The sequence below is a fragment of the Athene noctua genome, chromosome 6 (genome assembly GCF_965140245.1).
Source record: "Athene noctua chromosome 6, bAthNoc1.hap1.1, whole genome shotgun sequence".
Classification (NCBI taxonomy): domain Eukaryota; kingdom Metazoa; phylum Chordata; class Aves; order Strigiformes; family Strigidae; genus Athene; species Athene noctua.
In genome coordinates this window covers 22,241,035-22,254,177 of record NC_134042.1, presented here as the reverse complement: position 1 = coordinate 22,254,177, position 13,143 = coordinate 22,241,035, and the positions used below count along the sequence as shown (strand labels likewise).

General features: G+C 37.3%; 1 protein-coding gene across 2 annotated transcripts in view; it reads left to right on the top strand.

The window, feature by feature from the left end:
• Nucleotides 1-13,143, top strand: part of PRKD1 (protein kinase D1) — a 152,437-nt gene that overhangs the window by 95,721 nt on the left and 43,573 nt on the right. The window contains exons 3-5 of one of the 2 annotated variants that reach the window (XM_074909177.1): nt 5,573-5,704; nt 6,439-6,599; nt 9,498-9,521. In XM_074909177.1, the coding sequence (XP_074765278.1) occupies nt 5,573-5,704; nt 6,439-6,599; nt 9,498-9,521 (317 nt within the window). The remainder of the gene's footprint in view (nt 1-5,572; nt 5,705-6,438; nt 6,600-9,497; nt 9,522-13,143) is intronic. The other variant, XM_074909178.1, reaches the window with a different exon arrangement.

The following is a 13,143-nucleotide window of genomic DNA, read 5'->3' as shown; positions in this document are numbered from 1 at the left end:
GATATTTATCACTGCTTATCTTCACCAAAAGAAGATACCAATGGTAATGATGGAAGCATCCTAGAACTTGCCTCAGGTAGGCTCTAACAATCCTTCACTGTTCCATTAAACTGTTTCCTGCCTTTCTGCGCTTTGTCTTTGATCTCTGGAGCTTCTAAGAGTAACTTTCACGCCCCTTCAGTGCAGGTGAACCCTTTGTTACTAGCTCCTGCTCCCTTAACATCACAGAAATATGGTTCAGTTGTTTTCACAGTTCATGGCAGGTGAACAGTTTTGCCAGTCAGCTCATCCCTGCTGAGTTTTAACTCCAGTATTTACTTAGTGTTGTAGCAGATACAACACATACAGGAGGGTCAGTTCACCATGAAAATGGCAGCCTAACCTGCTGCAGAGCTATTTAAATCCAGCTGTAATTCAGTACAGACAATCTACTTTTCTGTCAAGGAAAAAAATCCCCATGTTAATTCAACAATCAGTCAAACACTTTGGCAAAATTAAGATTTTACTGAAAGGCAGTTTCTATGAAAATTGATCATCTCTGTTTTGCAACTCTACAAAAGATTTTAGGGACCCTTAAATTGGAGGACATTTAGATGAAAAAAAAAACCTAAATACATAATACTGCATATGTGTTCACAATAACTGGTACAACAACTTCATGTTCAGTACTTTGGTTTCTGCCTCCCTTAAACTTACTTCGATTTCTGCCTCCCTAAAGTTGCATTAACATTATTATTGCTAAGTGTGGTATTTATTTGTAACATGAACTGAACAAAAGATATAATAAAGTTGTTTCTAAATTACTTTTTTATGCCTTGGGAGGAGAAACATTTTTTATTACAAGAACTTAAAACATGGTAGCCCATTAATTTGCATAGAGACAGAAAGTTTCAATTACAGCTGTAATAGAAAGGATATTTATTATTTATTATTTATTCACAGTTTATGAAGGGGGGGGTGGGGGGGGGTGAGGAGTAGGGTGAGAAGAGACCAGTACAAAAAAATGGACTTGATAGAATGACACTCCAAGAAAATACTCCCATCCACTTAACACCTTCAAGTGGGACTGAATTCAGGACACAGAGGAGGGTGAGACAAATGATCAAATCCTACAGAGATACTGATATTTACTTTTTGCAAAAACTAGTATCTTAATACAGAGGTACATTACAATATTTTTAATCCATTATCTAAATTATAAGCTCAATTGAAGTTACTGCTTTTTCTAAGCTTAGTTGTGTTTTTACTGCACTGTTCATACTGTTTGAAAAAACACCCAGTAAAGCCACGTAAAATTTCTCTCCAATCTTAAAATTTAGCAAACATTACCCCCTCAAAATAGAATGTAAATACATGCATAACTTCAGGTAGGTATGCAAGTAAGTAGGCATAAACTTCCATAGATGCTTAAATCTTTTGCTAGATTGAGATTTACACTTTTTATTTTACATATCACTCTTGTTTTAATAGTGCTCTGATTATTACTTGTATGCTTTTAGAAACAACCTCTGGAAATCAGAACGAAACCAGTAGCGAGATTCACAGAATTACAGAATCATCTAGGTTGGAAAAGACCTTGAAGATCATCCAGTCCAACCATTAACCTAACACTGACAGTTCCCAACTACACCATATCCCTCAGCGCTATGTCAACACAACTCTTGAACACCTCCAGGGATGGGGACTCCACCACCTCCCTGGGCAGCCCATTCCAACGCCTAACAACCTGTTCTGTAAAGAAATGCTTCCTAATATCCAGTCTAAACCTTCCCTGGTGCAACTTGAGGCTGTTACCTCTTGTCCTATTGCTTGTTACTTGGTTAAAGAGGCTCATGCCCAGCTCTCTGCAACCTCCTTTCAGGGAGCTGTAGAGGGCGATGACGTCTCCCCTCAGCCTCCTCTTCTCCAGACTAAACCCCCCCAGTTCCCTCAGCCGCTCCCCATACGACCTGTGCTCCAGACCCTGCACCAGCTCCGTTGCCCTTCTCTGGACACGCTCGAGTCATTCAATGTCCTTTTTGGAGTGAGGGGCCCAAAACTGAACACAGGAATCGAGGTGCGGCCTCACCAGTGCCGAGTACAGGGGTCAGATCCCTTCCCTGTCCCTGCTGGCCACGCTAGTGCTGACACAAGCCAGGATGCCATTGGCCTTCTTGGCCACCTGGACACACTGCTGGCTCCTGTTCAGCCGGCTGTCAATCAACACCCCCAGGTCCCTCTCTGACTGGCAGCTCTCCAGCCACTCCTCCCCAAACCTGTAGCGCTGCTGGGGGTTGTTGTGGCCCAAGGGCAGCCCCCGGCATTTGGCCTTATGGAAACTCCTCCAGTTGGCCTCAGCCCGTGGCTCCAGCCTGTCCAGGTCTCTCTGCAGAGCCTCCCTACCCTCGAGCACATCAACACTCCCACCCAGCTGGGTGTCATCTGCAAACTGACTGAGGGTGCACTCGATCCCCTCGTCTAGATTATCAATAAAGATGTTAAACAGGAGTGGCCCCAACACCGAGCCCTGGGGGACACCACTCGTGACCGGCTTCCAACCGGATTTAACTCTGTTCACCACAACTCTTTGGGCCCGGCCATCCAGACAGTTTTTTACCAGTGAAGCGTGTGACCATCCAAGCCTCGAGCAGCCAGTTTCACCAGGAGAATGCTGTGGGAAATGGTGTCAAAGGCCTTACTAAAGTCAAGGTAAACAACAGCCACAGCCTTTCCCTCATCCAGTAAGCAGGTCCCTCTGTCGTAGAAGGAGATCAGGTTTGTCAGGCAGGACCTGCCTTTCATAAACCCATACTGACTGGGCCTGAGCATCTGGTTGTCACTCGTGTTGTGTGGTGGTGTTTAGGATGAGCCACTCCATCAGCTTCCCAGGCACCGAAGTCAATCTGACAGGCCTGTAATTTCCCGGATCATCCTTCCGACCCTTCTTATAGACGGGCATCACATTGGCCAATTTCTGATCTGGCGGGACCTCCCCGGTTATCCAGGACTGCTGGTAAATGATGGAAGGTGGCTTGACGAGCACCCAAGCCAGCTCCTTCAGCACCTTTGAAGGCTTAGAGATGTGTTTATAGCAGTCCATGTTGCTGAGAAGTTTTGTTGCAGCATGCAGTATGACTGGAGTTTCCAAAATTATGAACACCCATGTCTTCATGTGTATATTACAATTTCATAGGCTAGGCGAGAGGAGAGGAAGTTGTGAGTTATCAAGACCCAAAATGACTCCTTGATAGTCTCTAGGAGAACAGATGACAGAAAATACCCCTCTCAGCTCCTTCCGTATGAGACAACAAGAGAGAATCCAGCCTTCTAAACTGTAGGGTGATAAGCACAGTATTTTTTGTGCAGAAGGGTTACAGCATGGCTGTGAACTCCTGGAATTGTTTTCCTTGCTCCTCCTTCTCCAATTCAACTTTTATTTAGTATCAAGTTATGATATTCATCTATACCTTAATCTCTTCTAACTTCTGGGCTATTGTAGCTCAATTGGTATCCATATGTGGTAGGACCATGAGGTGTCTGTTGCCTGATAGTGGCACCTTTTTCTCCTGGTTACTGCATGCTGGTGATAGAGACACCCAGAAGAATGAATCCTTCTTGAACTCCACAAACCAGTGATCTACTGGAGAAGTGTTGTCCTAGTTCTGCTATATCTTCAATATGAAATTCAATAGGGAAGTTAAAATGCCTGTATTTTGTTCTGTTTGTATAAGTGAATAAAAAATATATATTTTTATATTTTAAATAACATCAAAATATATTTTAAAGTTTGAGTGCTTGATCCTTCCAATGTATTCTTTGATTTGGTTGGAATTACGGAAAAACATCTGACTGTATGCACAGAAAAGATGGTTGACATAAGACCTAGACAAAATCGCAAGCATATTGTTCAATATCTAAAATGAATTCTGATGAGCTGTGTCTTCTAGTATAATAAGGAGAGCATTGTTGTTACAGAGTGAGCATTGCCTTAACAATGAACTTGACTGCTGTAGTCTGGAAAAAAATAGAAAAATAGCATACTTCATAAAGTGTCTGTATGTGTTTGGAAGCCCTTGAGGCTGAAAACAAATGCCTGGCCTAACATTGCTAAATAAATGGAAAACTATTTTATTTCAGATTCAGTTGTAATATGTCAGACTGTTTTATGAAGTTGTAATTTTATGAATTAATTTTTTTAACATGGCTAATTATGAAAACCAGGAACAGAATAATTCTGGGAAAAATAAAGTTAAATCCTGAATTAAACTGTTAGGTGATTTAGATTGTTTTAATAAAAATTTACAAAAGAAGATTTGATAACATTGAAGTCATTGAATCCTACTTTTGTGATGGTATTCCAAAAACGTCTGTTAAAAGATCCCGAGACTGGTCAAGACTAGAAACATATCTTTCTGTGGACATTTTTTGAAAAGTTTCACCTAAGAGTAGCAGTTTTGTGCACAGAATGAACTAAGTCCAGGGCATAGGTCTTTATTGGTACTCTGCTCTAATTAGTTAAAAACCTTTTCTTGATCGGTATGCAGATTTTTGATCCTCTTTTCATTAATACACAAGGAACAAGCCAGGGGCTAAGAGTATTTGGATCTTTTAGAAATTCATTTGAACTGATCCATTTTAAAAAATAGGGTTTTTTTCTCTCATTTGCAAATCAGAAAAGTATTTCTGTAGAGAGACAAAGCGTTTTTATTAAGTGACTACATACTTGGTTCATTCATACTCCCATCTGTGAAGAGTAAGCACACACTTAAATCACCTGTTTAAATGGCAGTCTGAATGAGATCGTGTTTGCATATCTGCTTAGTGTTTAACAACATTTGACAGATACTGTTTTTCATTAGCTTATCTGATACAAGTTTAACATATTTAATAACAAAGATTTTGTTAAAGTATATTTTTTAAAAGTATTGTGGTACTGCCTATCTCCGTGTACTAAATATAGTTCTTAAAACACTGTCATTATTTATTTTACAGTAGTGCCCTTAACTACCCCCTGTAGCTTCTGTAACCATTATACTAGTTGCAAGCTCACATCTCACTGAAAGGATTGGTGCTTCAGGAAAAGTACAGCAGTCTTGCAGACTGCTCTGCAAGGTTTTTGTCTTTATTGATGATTTGGTGTATAATTACATGTTTTCTTTTAAAAATCTAATGTATATTTTCAACTTGAGCAATGAGTTCATGGTAACAACATAGGCTGCTGGAGCCACTATACTGAATGGTCAGCTGAAATGGCCCATTTTTAAGACATTTTCCTTTACTTGTCTTAAAAAAAAAAGATTCTTTACTAGATATGTTCAGTTTATCTTATGTATGTATAACTTCAGGTGTAGTGAGTCAAATCTGTAAAAAGATTATGTTAAAATTTCCAACATTTGACTGAACTCTGGCAATTTCTGATAAATGTTTTATACACTATTATCCTCCTGTGTTTTATTGGAAAATTATTCTCAGAGAAGTTATTGTTGCAAGTCTGTAAAGCAACTTTATTCTTTTTCCAGTGATCATTGTAGCATGAAGGTGTATCATCAAAATGTTACTAATTTTATTAATTTTTGAAATGATCTTGTTACAGCTTCTGCTACATTTGAAGACTTTCAAATCCGGCCCCATGCTCTTTTTGTTCATTCATATCGAGCGCCAGCCTTTTGTGACCATTGTGGAGAAATGCTGTGGGGGCTGGTGCGTCAGGGACTCAAATGTGAAGGTAAGCTGCAGTGAGATGGGATTTTTCAGTCTCAGGAAGAGACCTGTCCGTTCCAGTTATATATGTTGTCTCTCTGATGATGCCTTTAAATTGATTAGGCATCAAAAAAATGACAGGTGTTAGAGATAGTAAGGACTATCAAAATAATTAACCAATTTAAGAGTTGATCGTTTTGACTGCTCTGAGGCCTCCTAGTTACGACTCTGTAACCTGAAGTGCAAAAAAATTGGTCTGTATGTGTTTTTAAGAAAAGGCTTTCTGTGTCTTACACTTCCTTTATGAGCCTGAGCCTGTATCTCATTATAATATCACATTAATTCAGATCATTTAACTGAAATTATTGTCAGTCCATATGATGTTGCAATAGCTATATTTTCTCATCTTGCCACAACTATTCAGCTCCTGGCAGACTGTATCCAATGGAATATACCATTTGCAGTGAAAGACTTCTCTCAAATGCTGATCACAGAAATTTCCTGCACTTTAAGACCATAGATTTTTGAAAAGGTGAAGAAAAACTACTTATTTTAGATACAACTATTCAGAGTTTATAACATCATCTCTCAAAAAATTTGTAGAACATAGGAGCTAAACCAGCAGAACGGAGAAAAAAAGTTTAATCAAAAATAAGGGTGGTTGTTTTGAATTCTTGTTGGTTTGGGGGCTGGGGGAGGAATTCTTTGCTTTTTCCGGTAATAAACCATAATCAGATGGTTTTACATATCTCTTTTCAGGCTGTGGTCTAAATTACCATAAGAGATGTGCATTTAAAATCCCTAACAACTGCAGTGGCGTACGTAAACGACGCCTGTCAAACGTGTCCCTAACAGGACTCAGCACGGTTCGGACAGTTTCTGCAGAACCCTCACCCAGCGTGCCGGATGAAGCCCTTCTGGTATGGGATTCCCTAGCCATAGACACCATGGGTGTTGCTGATAAGAAACAATGACATTTAGTGCTATAGAATCTGGTTTTGCCTGTTACAGACTGCAGAGGAGGGTGGTATGTAAATTATAAAGCACTGCTGTGAGAAAAGGCATCTTGATGTAAAAGGGAGGTCACCAGCTTAAAGTATGTGGGTTTAAGGTATGTGTCACTTCTGATACTCCCAGGAGTCTCCTCCCTTTGTCAAGAATTAGGTTATTTTGGAAGTCTAAAACTGCCACCCATGCTAATGTGAGTAGTTGCATCTTGGATGATGTCTTCTCTGGAACTAGAAGTTGAATTTCTTTTGTATCAGACAATTATGTCCATTCATTTATGATATGGAAAAGATTTGCCTCAGGAGGACACTGTGACCCAAACACCATGGTATCAAACTGAGTTATCTGTCACAGGTAGGGCTATAGTTATTTAGTTGGAGCCTGTGTATTTAGCATATTTCTAAGTGTTTAGAAGAAAGTAGGAAAAATCTCCATTATTTTCTTAAACAGATCTTTGTGGTGAGTGTATGTATATGTATGTCTGTATGTGTGTAGATATATATATATATATATAGATGTACAGCATACACACAAGTACACTAAATATATGGTATGCTTGTATATGCATTAGTATAGTAGTTTTCCATCATGAAAACAGTTCTGAGAACAAAATGTAATGCCTACAGGAAAGATGTGGAGGGACTCTTTATCGGGGAGTGTAGGTCCTTTCCAACCCAAACCATTCTATGATTCTATGACTGGAGTGAATTAGAATGATGCATATATTTTATCTTGGGTACATTTGTTCCTTTTAACACTCATGGTCATAATATACTTGAATAGTTAAGAATTTACACTGTGTGTAAATGAATCCACTCCTAAGTGAAAGTTTTGAAAACCTTAAGGTTTAAAAGAGAGGAAAGAATTTATAAGTACACACAATAATTATCATGTTTTCCTCTCAATTAGAATATTAAACTTATTAAACTTGACATACTAAAAGGACACTATTGCAAATGATGTAGACTTGGTGCTATATGCAGTACCATCTACGAACCATAATTATGTACTTAAGCTACTGATTATCATTAGCCTAAAGCTACTTGGAAATTAAGGTTAACATTATGAATTTGTATTTTTAATTGAAAAGCTGCATAAATGCGTAAGGCGCTTAAGTTCTGAAAAAACTGCAGCAAGAAATCTTGATCATTCTTAGTAGGTTGTTTCAAAAATGCTGACTTACTCAGACGAAGACAGAAAATTTTGAGGAAGGCTGACTCTAATTCTGAATTGTTTCTTGAATTTTGGTTGAAAAAATTGTATGAGTGAGCACCCTGGTATACTCTCTATAAATATTCACTGTACTGTACAGTTACAACATAGCAAAAAATTTCAATTCGAAAACAATTATACGACTGCATTGTTTGCTGATACATTCTTACATGAAATACCTGGTTTGCAAAGTTACATATTTCAAAACTGTTGAAAATATTAAAATTGCCAGTGAAGAAATACATTAAATTTCATATGTACTGCAGGCTATACTTCTGAAAGAACTTGTAATCATCAGTGTACCTATGCTGTGTTCAGAACATGACACGTGCACACACAAGAGCATGCACAATGAAAATACCTTTGCAGTAGGTACAGGGATGGGCATTAGCCTAGTGAAGTGAAATAGCTTTCTGATTTCACTTTTATTTCAGGAAATCATGGTGTCATTTACCAGATTTTCAGAAGTGCTATCACATATGGCTTCTGTATCTCTTTTGTTTTGTTTTGGGTTTTTTGCATTGAATGTGTTTCATTTTTTTTCCCTTTTTTTAAGTGTGCATAAGCCTTGTCAGTTCTCCTGTGTCAGATCTGTCCTTTGGACTCCATTCTCCTGCAGTACTTATGAGATAAGTTTTATGGCAGTTTGTACTGTGGTACCAATCAAAGCATGTACTTTGGAACGTGTTTAGTTTTTCTACAGTCTGTGTGAATATACTAAGAAACATAATCCTCGTTCACAAAATTGTATCGTTCATTATTAGTATTGATGTGGCGCTTAAATCACTGGTAGCAAAATAGAACCTATGTTTGGGACCACTGAATTCAATCATATATCTGTCAAGTCTTCAAACAGGACTAAAACAAATGTCATTTTTACCCCTATTTGCTATGTAGAGTCAGAGCACTTCAGAGAGAAGGTGTTCCTGGAGATTTTTCATAGATGGGATTATTAACGAAGTTATGATTTCAGAACCTTTTTGTTGATGTTGTATGAACCAGAAAGAACGCAGCTTTAGCTCATGGTGTTAAATTTAGCTTGTAAGTCTGGTTTCTGGAAGAATGCCACTTATGAAATGAAGAAGTTATGCCCTAACTTATGAAACTGTGACATTCAAAAAATCTTTTGAGACAGGATAATGTGGAATCCTGAAAAGGGTACTTTAATGATCCTTCCTTAGAGAACCACCACACACAGAAAGTTTCAGTTTGGGTATAAATGTTTTCATTAGCCAATAAAGTATTTCATTTGAGCAGAAAATTGTCTGGGGACTATATTTGAGTACAGTTTTTAAAATCTACCTCCAAAGAGTAAAATCTGGGCAATATCCTTTTTTTTGATTCTTAACTTAGTAGTGTAAAACTGATCAACAGAAATGCTAAGAACAAGTAGAACTAGGAGGATGCTATGTAACCCAGATTTTTATCTGTCATAGCTCAAATACAAGTCTTTCTCATTCTATTCTGTAATATAGAATGAGAGTAGAAAGTAATCACACATTCATGCTTGCTTCTAAAGTAACATTATTTTCTATCTTTTTTCTCCCCCTTATTTCTTTGTTCTGGTTTTTTTTTGCCTTTCCACCTTCCTATCTCAGTCTCCTGTCAGCCCTGGCTATGAGGTATGTACGAATTTACTCCCTATCATACTATCAAGAACATCCTCTTTTGTGATTATCAGTATCAATGTGAATAAATTCAGGAATTTAATCAGATTGTATATTAGAATCTTCAGAACTCAAGAGCAATTGTTTTTCTTTTGGAAATAGGATACCTAGTGCGAAACTGAAAAGTTCAGATTCCAAGGTGAAGGTCATAGTTCTTATACTAAACAATAAAATTAGCTAACATTGAAATATTTCGATACAAAAGTCGCTTTTTCATTTCATAGGCATCATTCGTTGGATGAAGCCCTTTTTTAACTGGTAGTAACACATGGGAAGAAAATTTTAACTTCACTTTCAGAACATTGGGTATTTGCTGGAATAATGTAGAAAATAGATATTTTATTTTAAGCTAAAAAACCTGTGCTCATCAGCAATAAAATTCTAATACCATAATGCATTGTAGTAGCTTTTATTTGGTTGCATTAAAACACCCAAGGTTTCTGTATTTCTGTGGAAATAAACATGAACAGTGTACAGCTAAGTTACAGCTATATATAAGAAGAGTATCAAGTCTAAATGAGAAAACAATTATTTTGTTTTTAATGGATGCTTCATGTCAAAGGTGCTCCTCTTTGGCTTTCAATATGGATTTTCCAAAGAAGTTTGTTTCGTGTTTAAAGTTTCAAAAGTTACAGAAACTGTCAAATGTTGGCATCTTTCCATTGCAGCATATACTTGAGATGCAGCCAGAGCAGAGCAGGCTTTGCACATGTTTTCCTTTCTAGAAATACTGCGTAGTTAATGTGAGGAATATTTTGTTATACCGAAATCAAGATTATCATGGCCAAACATATATCTCTTTCAAAGAAGTAACTTTATTTCTTTCTGAAGCACATTGATTCTTATTGTAAGCGCGCACCAGAATTACAGCTCCATAGAATACCCATAAAAGAATAAAAGCAAGCACATATAGAACAGGGGGGTTTTAATATCTGAGATAATTTTATTCTAAGCATGTGCTATCTGAAAAAATGATGAATCCATCAATCTGGATGGTGATAGATTACCCTAAATTAACAGTAATTAAATGTAGTAATGAAAAAAAAAAGGTAATTGAAGGAAAATAAAATAGTGTCTCTTTTATAAAAAGAAAATATGTTAACCATCTATATTTTTACTTTAAAATACATTTATATGACACAGTAGACTTTTATTTCTATTTTTATATATGTTTACACTATTTTAGTAAATTTTGCTCATTCTTCTAGAAACAGTGAATGTTGATATGTTAAGGTAATTTTATAGACACATGGGAAGTCATTCTCAGAAAAAGCTAGCTGAGCTTTGCATTTAAAATAGGTATGCTATGTCTCACAGAGTTACGTAGTATCTTTGCTTTTTGATGAAGAATCGGGAATTATTTTTTACTAAAGAACATAAAATTCAAATCATTTTAGTTGAAAAGCCTATTTGCATATCACTGATGGGATACAAAGCATCAGGTGTTGCCTGCCTCTGTAGATTTGTTGTAAGCAGAGATGGCTTGAGGCTTTTCAGCTATATATAGAAGAGTGATTTTGCAGAACTAGGACAGTAAAGTCTCGGGGAGGAAATTGTCTTGAGTTGTAGGTGGCCATTTTCTCTATCTTCCCTTGTACCCAGCTCTTAATACAGCTGCTCTTTTCTCTTACACCACTGAAATCAGGACTCCTTGTTTCCCGTGACTCAAAAATTCCCACTCGACGAAGCTTCCCTTTTCCACACTCAGACAGAAGATGCATCTCCTTTTCCCAGTTTCAGTCCCTATAAAAGCCTCATCTGCCTCCCCAGCTTACTGGACTGGAAAAAAAGAGCCCCTGAAGGAGGGTTTAAAGGAGAGCTAGGGTGTTGCAGCTGAGAGCAGCTTGGCCCTTTAAGCCAGTTGTAAATAGTAGGAGTCCTTTTCTAATGGCTGGAGTAGAGTTCATTGGACTGAAGGTCCTCAGAGGCAAAATTAGTATTTCCTCTTGAAGACAGACACTCAACTATCAATTAATACCACTCATAGTTAGGTTCTTTCCTGTCACCCACAAATTGTCCTTCCATGCTTCAGTGACGTACACAGCATATTCCTCTCCGTCTCATGGGAACTTAGTTTCAGTGTGCTCATCTGTTTAATAAAAGCCTTATAATATTTTTGGGAGTGCTCCTGGAAATTTTTTGAGGTCAAAAATCTACGTGTTATTTAAAAATTAAAAAAAAAAAGTGTAAAATATAGGCTGTGAACTAAACCAATCCTAAGTAATGTTTACATTGATGTAGTGCCAGGTTCACCAGGTGAATCTAGGGTCATGCACTGAACATAACTGAGAATCAAGAACTCAGTGAACCTGACACTGAAAGTTAAATATATAAATAGGAGTTTTAAGTTAATTCCACAGTCTTTTAGGTATATTTTTTTTTAGTTTTGCTTTTGTACAATTATTTAAAATATTAAAACATATTAAAGGTAAAAACCAAAACTATTTAAAATTTAGTTCCCCTTTTTCTTAAAGAATTGCATGTCTGTGACATTCAAAGTCCAAATGAATCCTGAATTAAAACACTGTGGGATACAGAAAGTAAATTTGGAATGGCTTACTATACACACTGCTGTGCCATAAAATAATAGTAGTCCCTGTACTAGCTGCCATGCACTAGATACTGAGGCACTGAATTTCTTGTGACTTAATTCAAACTACATTAGAGCTTTTCTGAGCTTTTTTGCCCGAATAGAATAATTTCAGTTCATTTCAGCTAGATGAGATCTAAAAGATGACAATTTTAAGTTAAAAGATGTATATTTAGGAAAGTGTTAAATATTGCACGAGTTGTGCACCTAATACTTTCCAGATATCTAGGAAGATAGGTAAAAGAGAAAATGGTAAGCAGCTTAAGATGTAGATGTTCTGAAACTTCATATGTGCCACGTCTGCTGATGGTTTTGAATGCAACTTGTTTGTAATTGCTTGGAAAGTTTTTATAGGTATTTGTTTCTTCAGCTTGGAAGAGTAGAGAGGTTGAGGTTGTTCTTGTCCTTGGGTATTTGCCACTTGTTCTTAAATCTGCTATTTTGTTTTTAGGAAACACATAAAATAGTAACAGTTGGCAGCTTATGATCCATCACATAAGTCACCATGGCTTAAACTGAGGTCTTGTAGGCTCTGTGACTGTGACAGTAGCAGTTCTTTAGGAGTGTATGGTACATCTAACCAAACATACACTCAGAGCTAAGTTCTTATAGTTTCTAAGTACTAAAATAGGGGTTTGCACATACTGAAAATAAAAAAGTGGCAAACCCTGCAGTAAAAATTCAACTTTCCTATAGCATCTCTGAAACATCATTAATGTTAGTACTGGGTCTTATGAAATGCTACAAGATCCCAAAGTGCAATTTGTATTTTGAGGAATAAAGGCAATCGGTGCAACCTTTTATCTCCACTTACCTGGCTAAAATGTTCAGTGGTGCTTACCCTTGTAATATATAAGCTTGTTTTCATAGAATTGTAGAATGGTTTGGGTTAAAAGGGACCTTAAAGATCTTTTAGATCCAACCCCCCTGCCATGGGCAAGGACACCTTCCCCTAGCCCAGGTTGCTCACAGCCCCGTCCAACCTGG